Source organism: Xenopus tropicalis, chromosome 8 (genome assembly GCF_000004195.4).
Source record: "Xenopus tropicalis strain Nigerian chromosome 8, UCB_Xtro_10.0, whole genome shotgun sequence".
Classification (NCBI taxonomy): Eukaryota; Metazoa; Chordata; class Amphibia; order Anura; family Pipidae; genus Xenopus; species Xenopus tropicalis.
The window spans coordinates 67,482,437-67,505,519 of record NC_030684.2 but is presented as its reverse complement, the minus strand read 5'-3'; the positions used below and the strand labels follow the sequence as shown (position 1 = coordinate 67,505,519).

At 39.0% G+C, this 23,083-nt stretch overlaps 1 protein-coding gene across 4 annotated transcripts; it reads left to right on the top strand.

Moving 5' to 3' along the window:
- The first annotated feature begins 7,805 nt into the window (after positions 1-7,805).
- On the top strand, positions 7,806-20,163 carry rap2c (RAP2C, member of RAS oncogene family). Of its 4 annotated transcripts, none has more exons than XM_012968445.3 (4): positions 7,809-7,991; positions 8,593-9,139; positions 14,055-14,371; positions 16,503-20,163. In XM_012968445.3, the coding sequence occupies exons 2-3, from the start codon at positions 8,867-8,869 to the stop codon at positions 14,331-14,333; spliced, it is 552 nt and encodes a 183-aa protein (XP_012823899.1). In that variant the 5' UTR covers positions 7,809-7,991; positions 8,593-8,866; the 3' UTR covers positions 14,334-14,371; positions 16,503-20,163. The 4 variants fall into 4 exon arrangements, with proteins under 4 accessions (XP_031746333.1, XP_012823899.1, XP_012823900.1 ...); XM_012968446.3 differs by having other exon boundaries at positions 7,988-8,168; XM_031890473.1 differs by lacking the exon at positions 16,503-20,163 and having other exon boundaries at positions 7,806-7,991; positions 14,055-14,637.
- The last annotated feature ends 2,920 nt before the right edge of the window (positions 20,164-23,083 follow it).

Here is a 23,083-nt window from a genome sequence, read left to right as displayed (position 1 = left end):
GGCTCCATTCCTTTACTTTCCCTTTGCACATGTTTGCTGTTGAGGAGTGTAGCCTCATGACATGCCACAGCAAATCGGCTTTCACTCGCACATTTCTGTGTCACTGATGCAGACCAGGGAGCCAGAGATTCTGGGGTCTGTAGGAGGGGAGGCTGTTTCAATAATTAGCCATAACATTTTTAACAGCTATAAATTGTCAAAATGTTTAGATTTTATATTTTCAACAATAGAAAAACATTTTTCATGATTGATCCGCTTTAACCAATGACCTTTTAATTTATGCAACTGGTTAGAGTGCACAATCAAGCAATGAATTTTTCCAATAGGAACAAAGGTAAGGGCAAAGCTTGAATGTGATGATGTAAGCATATATAGTTCTCAGTGTGTCAGGTCCAAAATAAGCCACTAAATCCGAAGGACTGATTTAACAGGTATAAAAGTGCCATTTTCAATTTGAGCTCAATAAATAGAGTTTGTGCTAGACACCTAACAAGAATATAAAGCCAATTTTACTTTGGCACTTCCCAATCATGAAGTACTAAATACAATACTGATTTTGAGTGCTTAAAGGCTTCTGCTTGTAGAGGAGATGGGTTTGTTTGTTTAAAGGTATATAGGAAGCGCTGAACAAACTGCCCTGTTTATTGTAGTTACTAAAATCCAAATAAAAAGCAGTGGCTTTCATGGCCAAACAAAAGGCAATGCATAAATATAGAGCTGGCGCACTTTTAAGTATACCACCATGTAGATTCTGTTGTGAATATCACCTGATCACTGTCTTTTATATAACCAGGGTGGCACAGAACTAATGGGTATAAAAATAGTCTAAATCAAAGTTCTAAAAGTCTCACCTAATGAGCCAATGCCTCCCATGTGGAGGTCTAGTAATGTATTTTTTCATATTAATTTTTGTTAATGTATTATTTATATTGTCAATGATTGCCATATCAAAACCAGTGAGTTAATTAGTAATTTGTGCAATAATTTGTAAGTATATTTTTGATCTTAAAACTAAGAAGGGTTCAAATATTTTCAAATGTATAGAGATTGGGATTTGTAGAAAGATGGCAGAGCTCCTCAAACAACTTTCTGTCAAATACTGCACGGCCCTAACTAGGGTTGTAGTCAGGACCAAGAAGGAAGCAGTGTACAGGAGAGCTAAAATAGTCCAATGCGTGGTATCTGAAGGTTAAGAGTCCTAGGACCTACCTGTAGCTTGGGTAAAGCAATCTTAAGATAAATATTTATAATTTGCTTTAGTGAAATTCCAAAATGCAGACATGTGGGCAATGTGGTCACTGGTTGCTAAGACATTAGAATGAAGAAAGGCTTGGGGATGTTGACCATAGACACATAGGAGGGGTGAATTTTCAGTGGAGGCATGGGAAGCATTGTTATGAAAGAACTCTGCCCAAGGAGGGAGATTGAACTAGTCATCCTGACAGAGACACACATCGTTATCGCGATTCACTAAAGTAATTATCGCATGCGTTAAGTCGCATATTGCGTGTGTTAAATAGCGTGCAGCCGAATGCGTTAATTTTAACGCACTGCGTTAATTCTCACGCAGAAATAATACTAACGCATGATTCACAAACACTTAGACGCGCTAAATATCCCATTAGTCTGTGCGAAAATTAACACTTACTTGGGGCAGGCGGTAATTATAGAAAAGTACAGTCCATGAGCTTTTGGCAACACAACATGGACTTTGCAGTGTGATTTATTCAAGTCTGTGTTGGCGCTAGAGTGATGCAGCCTCCAGTTTGCAGGGAAATGGTCATTTTCAGAACAGTAGTTTTCAGAAAGTAATGGCGTGTATGGCTAATATGGCGTGCATTTTTTTTGCACGGGGTGACAATTTGTGCGTGTTGCGTCAAATACCGCACGAAAATAGTCTTCGCGACTTAACGCAAACAGCATCGCGTCTAAATTAATGCAAGTATCCTTTTAGTGAATTGTGTTTTAAGACGCGCAAAATAAGACGCGATAACATTTTTAAGGCATGCTATAAATAGTGCTCGTTTTAATGCACCTTAGTGAATCAACCCTTTGACATCTTAAATTGCTCAAGAGCATGTTATCTCATTCAGCAGTTTCACTGGACTGAGGGTGATAGACACGGGTACCCATTTTAGATTCGGGGGAATGTGTACTTTCCAAAATGATATGGTTTTCTGGGGTTAGCGTACTTTTTAATAGCTTTACTCCACATAAAGGATGTAAATGTGTTGATTTTGCAGTAACTAAAATTATAGAAATGATAGATCATATGGGGGTATCTTCACCTTGGGGTCCCTACGTGCCACATACTTAGGTAAAACTATGCACATTGGGCATCAAACTGTTCAGTGAACCCCTGGGGTACATAATAAAGACGTTTTATCTCGGTACCTAATAGTATGTGGGAGAAAAGATGCTGCGAATTTAAAGCTTTGAGGCGATTTTCATTTTAAGGCCCCTACATGCCACATACTTATGTAAACCTATACACATTGGGTATCAAACTGTTCAGTGGACCCCTGGCATTCATACTTAGGGGCTGATTTACTAACCCACGAATCCGACCCGAATTGGAAAAGTTCCGACTTGAAAACGAATATTTTGCGACTTTTTCGTATGTTTTGCGATTTTTTCGGATTCTGTACGAATTTTTCGGATCCAATACGATTTTTGCGTAAAAACACGAGTTTTTCGTATCCATTACGAAAGTTGCGTAAAAAGTTGCGCATTTTGCGTAGCGTTAAAACTTACGCGAAAAGTTGCGCATTTTTCGTAGCGTTAAAACTTAACGCTACGAAAAATGCGCAACTTTTCGCGTAAGTTTTAACGCTACGCAAAATGCGCAACTTTTTACGCAACTTTCGTAATGGATAGGAAAACTCGCGTTTTTACGCAAAAATCGTATTGGATCCGAAAAATTCGTAAAGAATCCGAAAAAATCGCAAAACATACGAAAAAATCGCAAAGTACCGATCATTACGAAAAAAACGCAATCGGACTCCATTCGACCCGTTCGTGGGTAAGTAAATCAGCCCCTTAGGGTGTTTTATCCCTATCATTAGGTAAATGATATGTGGGAGATAAGATGCTGTAGATTGTAAGCTTTGAAACAATTTTTTATAAAACTGATAAATTTAGGAAAGCATTGCAACTTGGTTATTTGCAGTAGAAAGACAGTTGTGCCTATTCTGGATTCATCCGAATCTGTTCCTTTAAAAAAATGTATACTTTTCTAGGGTAAACCTACTCTAAGTGGAATATTTGGCCTTGAATTCTAAAGTATGCAGCTTTCTGGAGCAGTGCTTTGGAAAATTAGTAGTGTACTGCTGGGTTTTTGACCTATATAGTCTACAGTGTTGCCCTGTTTTTTCCTTTTGAATTTCAACATTATACCCTATGTTTAGCATGTTAGAGAGCATTGAACAAAAGCAGGAGCAATTCAGGTTCCACATCCCTGAGGTGTGTACTAAAATATCAGTAAAACTTTATAATGCAGCCTTTGTCATAAGGTTACGCAACCTCATTGTATTGCCTTTGACCTATGAAGCCATACAAAGCTCTTCACAAGGAAGAGTGGCTCCATACTGCCACTAGCCTACCCTGCCCAGTTCTTGCCTATACATTTCTATACACAGGGTTATTTTGCCACAGGGAAATGGAGAGAGGCTTTGATTTTTTGTGCCTGACTAGGAATGTGAAAAGTCAGACTGTGAGGGAGAGGAGCCCTTGTGTATTCCCATGGAGTGACAGCATCAAGAGCTCTTAGGCTTATGGAATATGTTCCTTTTTTTCATCCCCAAATTTCTGGGGCTAGGAGGTAGTACTCTCAGGGAGCAAACGTAGGAGAGCACAAAGGGAGAGTGACTTCTTTGTGTCAGTAGCTGTCACCTTGCAACCAGCATGTCATAGGCACCTTATAAAACTAGCTACAGGGATACCAACCCACCTTTATACCATTTCATTAACACAAAATTCACCCCACCTGCCTTTAGCTACTGTTTGCAGTCACTACTGTCTCTTAGAGTGGTCTGAGAGTTGCAGTTCAAAAACAGCTGAAGGGTCTTACGTTGGACTTTCTGTGTAATACACACACAGTCTGCCCTGGAAAAGCCAGTCCAATGGAATGTTACAGATAATTTGATGTGTGATGATGGTATGGCGGCAGGCATGCACGCATTACTACAATCTTTATTTGAAGGCTGGTGGATGTTAGAGCTGTAGTGTTCTAACAATGCTTCTCCTTTCTAGCATAAGTCAACTTCACATTAGCTATCTTGCTATCCTCTGCGTGTATTTTTTGCATGAGGTTCAGTCATGATATTTTATAGAATATTTTGCAGACGCTAGAAGCTTTTTATATTTAAAGGGAAACACCACCCAAAGTTAAGCTTATTTAAAAGTAAACATAATTTCAAGCAACTTTTGATTTTTAATGTAATAATACGGTTTGGAATAAGTCTAGTGCCCTGTTCTCCTGCTTATCTGGCTGAGACTTTGAGACTCAAATAAAATGTAAAAGTAGTCGACTTTCCTCAAATCCCACAATTCCCTGCACACGTGGTCAATAAGGAAAGTAACATCACAGTGCAATGCATTATGGCTTATGTAGTTCCTGCATGTCATCTGTAAGCTATAGAGATGTTACAATTTGTAACATCTATGTTTTAGTCCCTCCTCCCCTGCCAGGATTTCAAATTTTCACCCCATGCTTGAAAAACATAATAGTTGTGGCTGCACCTGGAGCCTTTGCATCAGTCCGGATGCATCACTAAGCATATGTGACCTTCGCCCCAATTCTGCTTAGTGTGGCTGCACCCAGGCCAACACAAAGGCTCCAGGTGCAGCCACAACTATCAGATTTTTCAATCTTAGAGGCAGATACTCGGCCTCCATTTATCCACAGACCATGAATCCACCTAGCTATCTGTAAAATATTGTTTAGGAAGGTGCCGATCCAGCAGTGTGCACCGAGCTTCTCACGTTGGAGTGCCAGGTGTGTGCGAGGAAGGTCTCCAAGTTGATTACAACAGCTGTCTGTGTCACGATGGCATAAAGGTCCCTGTACAAACATCGCCAATGGTACAACTTTTGTTTACTTTACAGTTTTTGAGCCCATCCCTCCAAACATTAGAAATACTTAAAGAGAGACATAATAAACTGCTGTGTGTACTGAGGCGGTGAAAATTTTAGCCATGCCCATTTTGTAGCCACAACCTAAAAATTCCATGCCCAGTAAACATTTTGTTAGTAGAGAAAGTTGGCATCATGGCAAAATCTTGTTTATGTGCAAGAATGGTGGACCTGATGCTCATGCCTATACACTGGCTACGCAATAATATGATTAGGAGGGAGGGGGAAAGTGAGGACTGCAGTGACATCTACATCTACATAAGAATGGAAAGCAAAAATCAGGCATAGAGGCTGGGAAGGCAATATATGATTGACAGCTGGGATTTTTAAATGCCTTTATAATGGTTAAGGATGTGTTAATAAAAATAGGAATTTGGATTTTATGTTTAATTTAAAGGAGAAGGAAAGGTAAAAACTAAGTAAGCTTTATCAGAAATGTTTATGTAAATACAGCCATAAGCACTCACAGAAATGCTGCACTGTGTCCTCTATAAAAAGAAACACAAGATTTCTTGTCTCCTATTTTGTAAACATGTTCTTTGGGTATCTGACTTCCTCTCTCAGAAAAATCCTTCATTCCCTGGGCCAGAGTCTGTGATGTTCTCTCCCCTCTCCCTTAGGAATGTGTGATCTGAGCCTTAAGGGCAAAAGCTGCAGCAGGAAGCTATGAAGACCAAGCTAAAATGGCAGCTGCTATCTTAAACAGAGAAATCTTCTAGTGCTCTTTACTCAGGTATGGTAATGCTTTCTGCAGAATAAATATAGTGTTCTAGGTGGCACTAATGTGGCAAATCTATTGGCAGTAAAATACCAAAATGACTTTCCTTCTCCTTTAAAGGAGAAAGAAAGGTAAAAACTAAGTAAGCTTTATCAGAAAGGTCTATGTAAATACAGCCATAAGCACTCACAGAAATGCTGCACTGACTTCTCTGTGAAAAGATTCCTTGTGTCTGTAATTCATGTGCCAGAGATATGCAGCTCTCTGCTGTCTCCTCTCTACTGCTCCCCCCTCCCTCAAGAATGCTAAGAACTCACTCCCCACCCCCTTAGGAATGTGGATCTGAGCCAATCAGCAGGAAGCTGACTGGCAGTATGCAATTTCATAATTTGTTTAAGGGATGTAATGCCTATAAAGTTAACAATTTCACAAAATTATTTTCTTTACAGAACTCTTGTTTCCATCATTCTCCTGATTAACATGTGGTACCCCCAAAGTCAGAGACTTAGTATTATGCACAGCCACTTGCAGCTAAGAAGCCTTTCTACCTAAGAATATTTAATTTCACCTGGCCCTGATTTGAACAAAAACAACTTCATTTTTGGCCAAAGTGGGAAAAAGGGCTCTGATGGTGGCAGGTACGTTTGGAAACCAGGAAAAATGTCTTGGGGCCTGTAATGCCACCATTAACAAAAAAAAAAAAAACTAAAGATTAATGTTGGTACCCATTAAATTATCCTAATTAGCCCATACATTGGTCCTAGATTGCTAAAAATATTGACCTAGTCTTAACATAAAACACTGAAAATAACTAAAACTCTGTTTATGGTTAACTGGTGTGCCAGCACTGGTCTTCACAAATGCCCTTTCTGCAAAGTGGACAGGGAACCTGCACACTCAGGCCCTGGGAACACAGAGTAGTTTGCGGATCTTCCATACACTGCTCCGTGTGCCTGCACTGCAAACTACAGCTCCCACCTCAGGGCAGGCACACACAGGAGTGGAGGTCGGCCCAAAAAGTGCTGAAGCAGGGGTTTTCTGGCCGACCTACACTCCGCTCTGTGTGCTGCCCTGAGGTGGGAGCTGTAGTTTTCAGTGCAGGCACATGGAGCAACGTATAGACGTGGATCCGCTTCTCTTAGACTGACAGGAAAATGCAGTAAACAAACCACTCCGTGTCCCCAAGGGCTAAGGACCAGAGGAAACAAGAGTAACCAATTAGTTTTGGTCAATTTCACCCATTGTCTCCTCCTAAACTCGCCCTTGTTCTATCCCTTAAGGGTGAAGACACATGGAGCTACTAGTAGCAGCTACTTGTAGTGGCTTCTGAACTAGACAATGCAGATCATTTACTGATAGTTGTCTCTACGTGTGTTTTAGCAGATGCAATTCTCAGTATTGTCTATGGCAGGGTATTTTCTGGAGTTTAGTAGCCTTGAAAAAGTAGCTGCTACTAGTAGCCCAGTGTGTCTTCACCCTAATTGGTAAATATCTGCCCCTTGTTTGCACAAAAATAGCAGCACCCTCAGACAGCATCCTAAAACACGTAGGGTTAGTTTTTTTTTATATATTTTTCCACCCATTGACTGCTCCTGAATTAGCCATTATGTGGAAAACCTGGCCCATCTACAAAAAAAAAATACTAAAAAGATCATTAATTTCACGAGGACCAAAAAAAAAACCTTTTTCCTTTTTAATCAATTTTGGAGAAGCAGCTCTGATGGCAGCAAGTACTACTGGCAACTAATAGAAAAATGTTTTATTTTTCAATTCCCTGGCGCATACTACTTATGCTCTCAGCAGAAAATATAAATGCCTTCTGAGGCAACATTGTGGGCAGGGCGGCAACCAACACAAAAAAAAAAAAAAAAGTATTTTTCTGTTCTCTAACACATGTAGGAGGTGCGAGCAGAGCAAACCAGTCTGTGAGTGGACCTACTTCCACTTCTTAGCTGCTTCCGACTGTGTATCTCTAACTTCCGCCATCCCTGCGTTTCACTCCAACCAGGCGGCTACGAGATGCGTCATTGCGCTTGCGTGTAGTCGTGACGCCACAGTCTCGCGTGATGAGACTTGTGGCGTTGGGATTTCCTGTAAGACAGGCGGCAAGGAGCTTGCAATCAACAGCTTTGCGGGACGTGTGAGTAGCCATCCGGACTGCGGGCTGTGTTGGGAAAATAGGGAGTGTCCGGGGAATGCTGGACTGTTGGGGATTATGCTTGGAGGCCTTCAGAGTTTGTATGCTTGTACTAATGTAGAGGGGCCTCTGTACTGGTACATACAGAAAAGATGCATTTGTTGCCCTTCACTTCAATGGGTAATTATCGACTTGGTCTCTTTTGCTGGGTCAGTAGCCTCATTGCCCATGTGTGGGTGTCAGAATATTTGTCTCCTCTACTGATTTCTGAACAGGGCTCGAAATAATGAGGTTTTTTTTGGCAGAGGCATCAATAATCATATCAACCAAAATTGCCCCTACGAAATGGCTGGCTAATGGGGCAAAGAGTCTGTAATTCTGGCCTAATTATTAGGTTGTGAATGTCCTGCTTTATGGAAGTAATATAACTTGTGCCTGTAAATGTAGAGACAAAAACAATGGGGTGGTTGTTCATTTCCTGTTTAGAGTAATACTCTGAAATAGCAGGAATCTAGGTATGTGCATGACTGCTTACTTCCATAATATACCATTTATCATTTTTTGAATAGATAACCTGTTTGTTTGTCTGTATTTTTCTTATTAGTTCTGCTGTGACAGTTCAGGAAAGAAACTTACCTTACTATTCTCATTTGAAGTTGAACTGCTTCCTGGTATTGGACCCAAAGTAGGCTGTGCAAAGCAAGAACTGCCTTTTGTACTCTGAATCATCCAGCAGAATCATTTCAACAGTCTCCCTAGATAACAACACTGTTTCCAGGAGGATATAACCAACTTGGATCCTAAGTCAGAACACTAGCCCCATCTTCACTCCAACCTGACGTGGTGTATGTGCTGTGTGACCCCACTTGTCCGAGCCCATGAGGGAGTACAAGGTGGTGGTGTTAGGCAGTGGTGGGGTTGGGAAGTCAGCCCTAACTGTCCAGTTTGTTACGGGCACCTTTATTGAAAAGTATGATCCTACAATTGAGGATTTTTATCGCAAAGAAATTGAGGTGGACTCATCACCCTCTGTGCTGGAGATCTTGGACACAGCAGGCACAGAACAGTTTGCTTCTATGAGGGATCTTTACATTAAGAATGGCCAGGGCTTTATCTTGGTGTACAGCTTGGTAAATCAACAGTCATTCCAGGTGAGATAACCAGTTCCTTCACATACAGTGCCAAGTATGAATGAAAATGTTACATGTCAGTGAATTTTTAAATAGTTTACTATAGTGATGCAAAGAAACACCCATTGCTACGTTATAGAAATCTTGCTGATTTGCCAGATTTTGCTTTGCACTTACAGAGGCAGCATACCTCTTAAGATTAGTTAAGCTTGTGCTGAACATACTTTTTTCCTATTAATTAAGACATATGTGTTGGCTAAAGAGAGTAAGCATTAAAATCGAGTAATGTCACATGCTACTTCCTGTTTATACAAGCACAATTGAGAAAAAAATCACTAATCCGCTAAGAGGCCCTTTGTATAATAAGCTGCTCTTCTCACAAAGACTGCAGTCGGGGAAGGGGTTTGTTTATGCAGAAGGCTTCTCAGTGGATTTTTGGTGTGTGCTTTTAGAAGAACAAAAGTAGAGTATGACCTATTTCAGTTTAAGATTTTGCCAAATTTAGTTTAAACAACAACAATTTCTCAATTAAAGCAACAGGCAAAAAGTATGTTCACCACAAACCATATCCTCTGACAAAAAGCAAATTGTGCACCTTGGATTTAAAAATCCAATATCTTTATTGTTTCAGTATAATAACATAGCGCAGCTAAGAGGATTTCAGAGGAGATCAAAGGCTTTATGTGTTTAATAGCCCCAGGCTACTTTTTTAGAACCACAAACCATATTCATTGATCTAATGTTGAAGAAGAGGGTGTACTGCCCCTTTAACCTGGCCATATGCTGAAAATTCAAGTTTGGCCAGTTTGCCAAGCGAGTGGATCTTTGCCCAATTTGGCCACCCACGGGATGGCATACGTGCTGTGTGTCAGGGAAGTACATGTATAAATATCTCACTTTGGGTCTGTCAAGCCCTATAACTGTTATTATACATCAGAAGTTAAATGTTTTCAGAGTATGTGAGCTGTATAAAGGCTATTTCTGACTCTTTCTTTTTGTGGTCACATAACTTTTTGGAGATTTCTAATATTTTTGGAATTTACAGTAGGGCCACTGTATAATATTTTTTTCATAGTTACTATGGTTTTCTTGTGTCAAAAGACCAGTAAGTCATAAAGGGATTTATTTTTTTACATTTAATGTTCATCCAGCACCTAATATACTGTTTATTGACAAATGTAGGGCCTGTTTTGTATAAGAGTTTTTCACTCTGTAGTTATGTAGAGAGTCATTAAAGGGATGGTTCACTTTTAAGTTAAAATGTAGTATCTTATATAATGGCCTATACCTAGCAACTTTGCAAGTGGTTTTCATTACTTATATTTTATAGTTTTTTTAATTATTTGTCTTCTTTCTCTGACTTTTTCCAGCTTCCTAATGGGGTCCAAAAAAACTATTGCTTTGTGAGGCTGCAATTTCATTGCTGTTACTTTTTATTACTATTCAGGCCCTCTCCTATTCATATTCCATCTCTTCTTTAAGAGTACTTTTATAAAAAGTTCTGCTTGGATTAAGCACTGTAATGATTAAACTGAGCTCAGGAGAGGAGGTTAGGAGAGAAAAACATTTCCCCAGCAGAGTGCACAGCTAGAACAGAGTTTCTATGGGAACCAGCAGTGCCATCTCTTCATTGGCTGCTAGACTGGATGGGATGTCTGGTAATGAGTTGAGAAGAACTGTGCATGCTCAGTTAAGGTGGCCATAAACATGCAGATTTAAGCTGCCGATTTGAGTCCTTTAGACAGATTCGGCAGCTTATCTGCCCATGTATGGGCATCCCCGACCGACATCTGGCCTAAAATCGCCCAGACATTGATAAGGCAGGTTTGATTCTCCGTTGGATTGGGAAACACATCGGCTCATTGATGCGGTCGTTGGTCTGATGACACCTATGCCCACCGTTTTAATTGGACCATTTGGCCCTAAGTTTGTTTCTTCTTTAGGGTTACTTTGTTTACAAAAAGCATAACTCTAATTCCTTGATATTTATATTAAACAATTTGTAATAAATCTGTTACTAATATATATCAATTCTATCAATTGTGTGTTCATAAACTCATTTACATAGATTTCCATTTAATCTAAAAAGAGTAACATTTCAGCAATCCAGAACTGGCAGTTTCATGCAATTAAATGGTAACTGTTTAGATTAAATGTTTAAATGTCATATAAACCACCCACAAAAAAATATAATCCGTAAACAGCCTCTTTGAAATCTTTAAATATTTGCCACTCTGGTTTTCAAAAATTAATAGTAAGGCTGCAACATCCCCTTAATCACAGTATTCCTTATCCTCTTGTAGCCCACTCAGCCCCCTCGCTCAGGAATTTACAATGGCTGTTGGCTACTGAGCACACTCAGCTTTTCTCGGCTCAGATTAATAAACACGCCCTCTCCAGTCTAGCAGCCAGTGAAGAAATTATATTGCTGGTTCCCATAGAAACTCAGCTCTAGCTGTCTGCTACAGTGCTCAATCCAAGCAGGACTTTTTTTTTTTTAATCAAAGTAAGTTCTGTCTGTGTAAGCCTGCATTTTTCATTGCATGAATGTTACATCACACATGTGCTGTTTGGAGATGTAAATGTCACTGATGATGCGTCAGGGAAAATGGCCACCAACTATTTGTTTTAGGAAAATGTGATGTTTCTGGCAAAAGGAGGGGATATATGCAGTACAAATGATGCCATTTGGGTGTGGGAGGCATGCCCAACTGATATACTTTGTAGGCGAATGTATGCTTTATATGTCCTTTAATGTAATTTATGAAGCTAATCTATTTTGCTATTTCGGTTTATTTATAAAATCTTCCAAGATATTGTTTACCCAGCATCTCACTCCCTGGCAGCAGCACTGATCTTTTGTACAGCAGCAACAATCTGCAGTTTCTTTCAGAGCAATATGTATTTTTTAGTGGTTTTTCCATTGATCAGCTTACTCTGCCATTCTGTGAAAGAAACAGTAGGGGCAATTAGTTCCCCTCTAACAGATTTATTGCTATTTCTGAGTTGCTCAGAAAACATTAGTTTTGGATGTGACCTGACATCCTTTTACCTGTGTCTAACCAAAATATACCTGTTGGATTTGTTTTTTTGCACCGGACCATAATGTCTGCCATAAGTAAATGTCAAGAAATCTAGCTGAACAGCTTTTTCTTTTATTCTTTTCTAACATTTAGGTTAGCTCATGCTTAAAGCTCTCCCCTCCCTTTAACTTTTCTTCCCCCAACAGAATACCTTGGTACGGTCAGTAAGCAAACCGCTTTAAACAAACAATAATGCCAAAACATGAAGTGTATAAAATTAATTACAATTTAATGTACTGTTGTCCTGCACTGGTACAACTCTACTAAGATTTATGTAAACAAAGCTGCATAGCCATGGGGGAGAAAAGGCACAGGTTACATAGCAGATAACAGTTAAACACCATTGTGATCTACAAAACTTATCTGTTATCTGCCTCCGTGGCTTCACAGCAGCTTATTTTATATAAACTATAGTAGTGTTCTAAAAAAAACTACTTTCATCATTGAGGGCCACACTATATTATAATTACTTGTAATTAAATTTACATTTTTTGGTGTTACTCTTCCTTTAAGCAGATATTCCAATAGCTCATAGAATTAGCTTAGATGGCAAATGCTTTGTGATAGGCAATATGTAAGCTATGCCAAATTAAAGTATTGAATTTAAAATATGCCATCATTGGAATTAAGGGAGAGGCTTTCATCAGAATATGATTTAGTTAATGTAACTCGTACAGGCTAAATTCTGTAACTAGGGGTTATATTCTCCCTGCAGTTTATTCAGTGCTGTATCTGCGAACTAAAGATTAATGGCACTCACAGCATTTTTCTGGCGGGTGGTTTAGTCTGTGGAAAACTGCTTAATACCACACACCCTTCAGTGCACACACACTTAGGGAGCAGAAGGCAGCAGATTTGCTTTTCAATGCTGGCATAAATACACCAGCAGATAAAATGATGTATGCCATTATCCATAGGGTAGGAGCACATGCAGGCGAAGGAAATCTGATGATTTATTGTCATCCACTGGGGCTATATAGCCATGTAGCCCCATTAACGGGCACAAAGTATGGGGCTGCAATGAGCAGATTTCTGCATGAATATGCTACTGCGTTTCCATGCCAAAATTCACTCAGTGTTAACTTCACACAGGCAATGCTGTGCCTGTCAGTGGGGCTACACGAAGGAGCAGAGGGCAGCAGATTCCTCCACCTGCATAAAAATGCAAGGGGAGGAAAGTGTAGGATCGCCTCTGTGTGCCTCTGCCCATGAACTGTTTTATATTGCTTTCTAGAAATAGGTCTCTCTGTTTTCTGAGGGTGCCTAACAGCCTACTTTTTTTTTCTCCACAGAAATCAAGGAAACCTATTTCTAGCCAGTTTAAGTAGCACAACTAACCTCCATGTATGATAGTAGCTTTAGGCATAAGGCAGGGGCACATGTACATTTTATGCACAGGTGGAGGAAAGTAGACAATCCACTGCATGTGAGGTACAGAAGTTTTTCTGAGACTTCTGTACAGCTTATGTGCTGTACTGGAATTAATGCAGGGATGCCTGGAAGGACAAAATATGATCACAGAGCAGAGTTTTTTTTTTTTTTTTTTTTTTTTACAAAGGGAAGCAGGTAAGTGTTACAATCACAATATGTATGCAGGGCCATCCAGGTAAGTGGCATGGTTACTAGGGAATTAAGGTACATAAATTAGTGTTATGATCCAGCTATTTGTTGCATAAAGTCTAAATTCACTGCTCTCAAACTCCATTTGGCTGAGGTAATTTGAATAATTTCTTATGCTTAGAAATAGTGTGTCTAACAATCTCATTTAAGAACTAGAAAATAGTATATTTGCCTGTTAGCTTTTTGTTCTGTTAATGATTGTTTTTACTTATGACCTCTTTCTTTTTACTTAGGACATAAAGCCAATGCGGGACCAAATAGTTAGAGTCAAAAGATATGAAAAGGTTCCCCTCATTCTAGTTGGAAACAAAGTGGACCTGGAGTCAGAGAGAGAAGTTATGTCAGCAGAGGGACGGTCCCTTGCTCAGGAGTGGGGCTGTCCTTTCATGGAGACTTCTGCCAAAAGCAAGACAATGGTGGACGAACTGTTTGCTGAAATTGTGAGGCAAATGAACTATGCATCTTTGCCTGAGAAGCAGGATCAGTGTTGTACAACTTGCACTGTTCAATGAGAAATTTGGAGAACCTCAAACATGGCCATAAAGAGCAGGTTGGTTCAGGAGGAGTATTAACTGGATCGCTTGTTTAAAAGGTTTCTGAATGCTTGGGTGCTCTATACCATCAACTGAAAATCATTGCCACATTGTTTTCAACTTCAGGGAGTAGTAGGTACAAAATATCATGTCCTGGCATAAACAGTTGTTGTAAACATGTTTGTAAAAAAAAAAGATATTTCAATGTACTTTGACAATTAAAGGGCCTCTAATCGTTGATTTGTTACTTTTAAGTATTGATTAACCTAATGGATATAATATAGAGATATTCTAATTAAAAGTAGGTCTGGCTAGCAGTGATCATTTACTCATAATAAAATACCTCTCTTGCGGTCCACTTGAACAGTAATTGTACTGTGTATGAGTGGCAAAGGCCTAGAGCAGTTTGTGCATGTGGCCTTAGCAGGGTGCCTGTGGTGGTAAGCTTGTAGCCTTGCAGAGGTCCGATTGGCCAGGCCAGCTTCAGGGGTTCTTGGGAGGAGAGTAGCTATTAACTCTTTTGGACCAAACAGTGGGGCAATGTAAAAATTTGCTGTGCAATTAGAATGGACAAAGAACATTGTTTCTTTTGTTCATGGTAGTAGCCCAAACATGGACTGAGGCAGCTACTCTATACTGGTATTCCCATCTACATGCTACAGTGTTTATTCAACAGCTACATTTTTCACTTTAGATAGACTGACTGGCAGCCACTGAGCTGAAGCGGCCCCCCTGTTGTCACGCATGCCTGCTTGGTGCTCATCAAAAAATGCCTGGCCATATCGGAATGCTTTTTACAGGTCCAGCATCTATAAGGCACATGCTTGAGACATGAAGACTCTGTAAAGTTTGACCAAAGTTGCAATTGTATCCTATCACATATTTTTCTAAAATTGTTGAAGCTACAGTAGCCCAAACATCTAGTAATGCCTGAAGTCGAGTTTCCTCCATGCAAGCTGGATTTCTAATGTGCTTCTTGGGTAGTTGGGAACTAGGAATTTTATGCCAAAAACTGGATTTTAGAATAAAAGGCAGGTATTGGATATGTTCCATATGTTAAAGAATATTTCTTTACACCTTTTGGAATCAGCCCCCACCCTCTTCATTGTGTCTGCACAGTCCTTTAGCTCATAACTGGGTATAGAATACTCAGTCACTATCCCTTGGTTCCAGAGTTATCCAAGACACTTAATTTGAAAAGTAGATCTGTCAGAATTAGCTACCCTATATCCTGTTTAAAAGGAAAATATACACTTGAAACCTTAATTTTTCTATAACCATGCTTTTCAACTATTACAGTGTAGTTGGTTGCTTATACAATATAAAAGGAGATCTTAAATTATGGTGTCATACAAAAAAGTGAGTGAAAAGATTTGAAAAGTGCTTTAGATTCAAGTAAGCCAATTTGCCAAATGACAGAACATGCCACCGCTGCTTCCTATTCATTTGAACGGAACACAGTTTGCAGCAGCTGTAACTGGCACTCCATAAAATGTTGAGCTGCTGTCACAAATTTCCCATATAAATTAATGGGTAGTGGATGTGGTGGATTTGGGAGCTTCTCAATGACTGAAAAATGCCAGTGAGTATATGTCCCATGTTTCCCTGGTAGTGATGTGCAGACTGACCCGAAACCTGCAGGTGCACTTTTCCTCCAGTGGCCATCAGCCTTTGGATGATTTATACACTCATACCTGCCCCATCCCCACTGGTGATGTCACAGATGGGTAGCTTGGGTGCTGGATTTAAATAATGATGGCTGTCCAGGTTGAGTTGGATGTGGGCCAGCTTTTTTGCCAGCCTGTAGGGTTTATATAAATAAGCTACTGTGTAGTTGTGGGGTCAGCCATTCAAGTTAAATGGGATAAAACTGCACATTTCAAGGTAAGCTGCATAATATTCAACCTACTGAGTCCTTACATGGATTGATAAGCATTGGTGAAATGTCATTCTTGGCTTCCTACAGGATGGCAGAATGAATATTTCCTAGGTTTTTTTTATATGCTGCTGGAGAACCAGCTACAAACTTTAATTGAAGTGTTTAATTTGATTGAATAGTTTTTCCTTACTAAAAGACCGTATAAGTGGTTTTGATCAGTTTGTGTGCTGTAGTGATGCTATTGTTTTTTTTTTTTCTCTCCTGTACAGATAACTCAGAGGAAATTTGCACAGCTACCGCTTTGGAGAACTTAACAGCCCAGGTTGCAGATCTGAGCCGAAATTAACCTGTCTGCACAATAGCACATTGCCACAAGAGTCATTGGAATGCTCAGGGAGTGTGTCCTTAGCAACCACGCCCCTGTAGCGGCTGTGCATTGCACATTTACCATACGTTAAAGATTCCTCTCTTTCCCTGCAGCAGCTAAAAAGCTTATCCCTTGTTTTTTTGTTTTTTTTAAAAATCTTTTAATTGATTTGATTAATCAGTTTCTGAAACATGTATTTATTAAATACTTAAACTCAGTATTACTTACTTAATGCCTTTTAAAAAGAAAGTTTTATCAGAGGGTAAATTGAGCCTTAATCACATGGTTATTCCTATATATTACCTCGCATCTGCTCTTAATCCCTTCAGCTCAAAAGAGGCTGGCAGCGTTATATTCGGTATCGCATTGCCTTTTTCCTCTCTAACTGAAAGGGAGAATTTGCTGATTCTCTGCTGAAAGTGGTTGGTAAATACTTTTGAGATTTTGTTTACGTTAAAAATGTGTCAAGTGAAGCTGCTCAGTATGAACTGGACCTCCTTGAAAACCTCGCCAGTCTGGCCCATATTCACTAAGCCATGGGTTACAGAAAATCCTGATCTAAAAAACAACTTGCAGCCTAAGCAAAAGAATTTGATGTGTAGAACCACACCTTAGCTAATATGACCCAGTTTGGCTCTCTCCACTAGAGGAGGGCTATTTAACAGATGGCTTTCCAGCTTTTGCTGGAACCTAACTCACAGCATCCTCTCATGGTGGTTGTTGTACAAGAGTATTTGGCACACCCCCTGATTCTTTCCCTGTGTTAATGAAGCGCAGATGAATATTTCCTTAGTGGTTCGGCCTACACAATAAATGACACATGAAAAATGGCTTAACTAAAATTTCTTGGTTAGCCATCTGATTGTCTTTGAATTAAGGTAATCTATTATTATATAGTTGGGTGGGGTTATACAGGCCTTGGCTGATGGTAAGAACACAAATGTATAATGTATTTCTATTTTAGAAAATATACCCTCTTCTGTCTTAAGCGTGTTTTTCAAAACTGTCTTCAACCTGCTTTACAGTGTTCATTATTAGAGTTTTTTTTGTTTTTACTTGTGTATCTAAAAAGTAATATAATTTGGCATTTTTCATTTTTTTTTTATTTTCCCACCTGTGCACATATAAGTCACATGCAAATAAAATGATTTTAATTCCCCGCCCCCAGTTTATGATAGTTGTGTCCTTTGATATACTTGCTAAAAGAAATTTTGCTTTGTATGCTTTCAGTTGTGTATGTGCACCTGCCTGTCCCTGCTTACAGGACAAATTAGCCAGCCCATGCTCTTAGCAAGCAGTGACTAGCCAAATGTGCTTTAAACAGCAAATGCCTTCCATGGTCTTTACCAGATCTGCAATTTTTAAACATGACTTTTCTAGAATGCGTGACGTGCATTTAACAAAGGTTTGCTCTGTGGTTGCAGGGGTCTGATGACCTATTGTAGTGCTCTAATGTCCATTGCTCCGGGTTACCCACCCAGTTCAGGGATATGTAAGATTTATAACAAAAATGTAATATGCCCTCTCCAATTCTATAATTATGTATATATGAAATAAACTCTTCCAGGAAACAAAAGGCACCAAAACTCGCTTATTTTGAGTTAATATAATAGATGGTTAAATATCCATAACCTTTTGTTGTCTGGGCCCAGATCAGTTATTTACCAAAGTTTTATTGTAGCTGTATTTCATCTTGGTGAAATAGTAAGTTTGACATCTGGATATTGTCATCTGCATCTTCTTCCAAACACTAGCTTGTGTTAAGCTGGTCACACACAGGTCTTCTTTATGTATTTATTTTTAATCAGTCAGAGAAGTGTGTTTGCCCGTGACAGTGGGATAATCCAGTCAGAATTCCGGATCGGATGTATTTTATTAGATCAGTCGGGATTTGATATTGCAGGTGACAGATAATGCCTCTCTGGTGTCACGGTGTCACAGATTGAACAAATAGCATAGCACCCCCTGTGAAACATTGGTTCCACTTACTGCAGAATTACTTTATCTGTAGGCTTTGGCTTAATGACCAAAGCAGCTATAGATGAGTTTGTTTGTAGGTCTGATGAAATTTCCGGTTCTAAGCTTGTGTGGCCAGCTTTAGACCCGAGCTGCACCATTATTAAACTGTGCTGTCTGCAAAAAAAAAAAGTTTATCTGAACTGATGGCAAATGCTTGTGCATATTTTGACATTGATTTTATAATGTGCGTTACTTCCAACTTGGTCTTCTGTTTTCCCCCCCACCCTGAGCAGTGCATTTTTTATTTACTCCTCTCTTGGATGCAGGAAGAGTTTACTGCTTTAGTAATGCACAAGCGTAACTCGGTTACCTAGGCATTTCTGTGAAAAGGCATATATACGTGCAAGATATTTCACAGCAGCTTCCTAAACATCCCTGATAATCAGGTGACTGCTGAGAACTAGACCTGGAATGTCACACTCAGGATCATGGGGTATGTTATTCCCAGTAGCTCTTTGACTTACACCTACCTTGCACCCCTACAGTACATTTAATAATGGTGCAGCTTTTTTTTTTTTTTTTGCATTAAGACTTGCAATAAGATTTCCGTTATTTGAAAACAAAAAAAACAAGCAATAGACAATTGCCAATCACTGCTACTGTACAGCAGATAACCAGTGTAGGTCTGAATTATTATATTTCGGTGGACTAGTGTTGATCTGTGGTAGTATTTTGAAATTGTTTACATTACAGTTTAAGTTGTAACACCTTTTTTAGTGCTATTGTAATGTAAAACAACCCTTGCCCTCTTCATGTTCCTATTTTGATTTTCTTAACGTAAACCTTCATGTAGCCTGCACTTTAATACCAGATTTAGTAAATATGCTTTTCAAATTTAGTGTTTTATTGTTGGAAATGCAGCACTGTTTTTTTTTTTTTATTTTATTTTTTTTTTATTTCAACACGGGTGTAAAAATCTTTCAGAGCCAAAATGGCATACAGTACAGTGAATTGCCAACTTGTTTTGTAGGGTCATTAGAAGAATACTGTAACAGGATTTTTCCCCTTGTCCGAATGACACAAAGAATTCCAGTGAAAAACTGGCTTGAGGGTTACTTTCTCTTTGTTAGTAGTTTATTTAAAAAGGGTCATTCTGTTTTCAAGGCAAAAGTTTGAGGTTTGTTGACTCTGAAATGCTAGGTCAAAGACTGGCTTTCATCAAACGTCTAAAAAAACTTTCTTCAGCACATTGTACAGGAGATATGGACCAAATGTTAACGCCTCCTGACAAATTTGCATGTGGTGTTGCTGTTTGAGGCTGAAACATTAAATTCAAATGTAACCTATTAACTGCATCGCTATAGGAGTTCAAGTCGGTTGAATAAGGAACTGCAAGCAGGCAGTGTCATGCATGGACACTACATAATGTTTCTTGTGGATAAGTACAACTGGACCAGATAAAAAAAGGATTGACCATTTGCAGAGCTTTGTGATTGAAATTACAGATTACAACTTTGTCATTTTGTAAAAACAGCCCCAACAGTTACCCGTTTGTAAATTTTATTTTTTTTATATATAAAAATAAATCTGTATTAATGACTTGATTGACAGTTGATTTATTTCTGACTTTCTTGCATCACTTTATGGTTTTTCCAATTTCCAAAGGAAAGAAAATAACAAGTTGATGAATGCTGTAATACATTTTCTTTTGGGATTGATCCGGGTGCAGGATATTTTTGAGGATTTTTGCAACAATCCAACATTAAAATTCTGCTGCACAAGAACACAGTGTCCGGTATTTGTTTATGGATACCAAGGTGACTATTTGAAAATTCTGCAGATTTTATGATCAAGCTTAGGTTTTAGATTACGGTAGTTATAGCATCTGACTGAATCGAAACAAGAATTTAGCATATCCCTAGTTCTGTATTTAACATGTTAATTAAAGGCATCATAGTGAGTCAGTCTTTTAGCATTTAGGTTTCAAAAGGCTACTTGTGTATGAATTTGCAGTAATTCTGTAAATTGAAGTCATTAATCAGGGAAAATTTAAATGTAACAAGCTTTTTTCCATCTACATGTAGGAGTCAGAGCCAGATTTTGACAGTTAGGTCAAATACCTAGACACTGTATACAACAATAGGGGTCATTTAAAGCAACAAATGCAGTTGCGGTCCTGTAATTTTCTCCACTGTCATTTGCGTGCAAACCCCATTTATTAAAGGTGCTTGTGGCAAATTGTGCTGTTTACAAACCCATATAGTTGTGCTTGGTGCTGCTGAGTCTTTCCTGCATCCTGTTTTAAATTGAGCACAGTTGAACCTATTGAAGCAAACAAGTCCACTTTCAGACTAGCTCATGCATAATGCACTGGACTTGTAAAACTTTTGGCGCAATTGTATACAATTTACAACAAACCACCAGCGCAACAGTGTTAATATTGAAATGTCAACCACAACTGACCGTAACAGTGCTGAAATATTGGGGAAAAACTTTGTAATTTGCACACTTCACAAATTACCCCTTATTAGTTCAAATGAACCAACTCCTACATAATTCTGCATGTAGAGAGACAGACTGCTGAGAGGGACATGCAGAGGCTAAGGTCTACAGGTTATTGTTATCAGAAAGCATGTGGCTTTGGACAATGCTAAATTTAAGTTTTTATCTACATAATAAATTCTGTGATTTGGTGCCCTTGCAATAACCTTTCCTATGATTCCAAGTTAAGCTTGCCTGGGTGGGGATGGCATTTCTGATTTTTCAACAATCTTCTGTATGAGCTTTTCTTTTATTTCTGGCTCTAAAGCAGAATATAAAGCCAGTTTCATTTTAGTGCTTCTGATCAGAAGAGCTGGTCAACTAATTACCAGTCCATTGAGAAACCCTGATAATGAGCTGCCCAAAGACTGCTGCTTAGAGTAGGGAGGAGTTTGTCTGTTCAATGGTAGATAGGGAGCTCTGAACAAATAGCCCTATTTTAAAAGGAGGGGAATGAATAGGCAAGAAATAAGTAGAGGTTTGAAGGTTGGAGGAAATTAAGAACATCAATGTATACCAAAGAAGGAGACATTACCTTTAATTGCTACTCCTAGAAACAATGGCATCTAGCAATTCTAAATGTTTTACTGTCCATGTGATTAAAAGGGCCATGGATTAGTGAAAAATAATCTGAATGTGTCTCCAGAGAGCCCTACATATTAAAACTTATACCCTCTCCTCTTTCTTATACTGTAGGTTAGAAACTTCTGTTAAAGTATAAGGGTAATGTCCCAATGAGAGATTAGTTGCCCAAGATGGATCTCTGCTGCCACGGGCGACTAATCTCTCTGAAATGCCTTTCCACAGACAACAAAGGGATTCGCCAGTGGAAAGACCTACACATAACTTTGGATTCCAAAGGAATGCATAGGCTTTTTTTACCAGCGATTCCTTTTATTGCCGGTGGAAAGACATTTCGGAGAGATCAGTCGCACGCTGTAGCAGAGATTTATCATGGGTGACTAATCTCTCGGTGGGACTTTAGCCTAAAAGGAAACATGCAATACAGTAGAGGCAAGCACAATGATATATCAGTTACACCCCTTCCATTAAATTATTTTATTGGAGCTATAAAGTGCTAACAGTGTGCGGCATGCAGAACATTTCAGGGGCCTTACACATTCCTTCCTCACGTACCAGAAGGTAAGTTGTTTTCAGGTGAATTTGTTCTCTGATGGTCAAGCTAAAATGTTTTTGTTTTTTTAATTATCTTTATTTTTTTAAGACTGATAAATCTTTAAGCTTAATCACAGTAATACAGAGTTACAGAACAGTGTTCTTTCTCAAAACAGCTGATACCTGCCATCTAGTGGTTGGAGTGCATAATTTACCAATAATGCAGCACAACAAAAATGCCAGCCACCGTCAATAAAACAGATTACATTAGAAATTGAAAGAAGTGCATAAAGTTCATAAAAATCCACTTTATACAATGTCCACATGGCAACCTTAATTTTGTATCGGGCAATACCTTATCATGAGAGCAGTACTAGATTTACCCAATATCTTTTTCTTTGAATCCAAGGTATCTCTCTTGACTTCAAAGAAATGATATTGTGGAAATAGTGGTGCTCATGTAATAGAATCACCTCTTTATATTCAATATTTCTGCATTAATATGACCTTAAATGTGATCTATTTTTCACGTCCTAAAACTCATCAAAACATAAAGCGTGGTCAATTGTTTATTGAGGAAAAGGTTTCAACGTTACATATTTGTGGGTTGCAAAATAATGTGAACCTTTGCTAGTGTGTCCCCCTTGGGCAGCAATAACTGCAACTATTCCTTTATTGTAACTGTTGATTGGCCCTGCATGTTGGCTTGGAGCCCCTGCTTTGGGCCAATCAGCACTGGAAAAGACTGCTGGAGGGAAGCCAGCCCTGGAGCAGGAACTGTAGGCTGGGCAAGCCGGTTCTTAAGAAACTATGTATGTATGTATAACTTATATAGATAATAAAGCGCCACAAGGATACGTAGCGCTG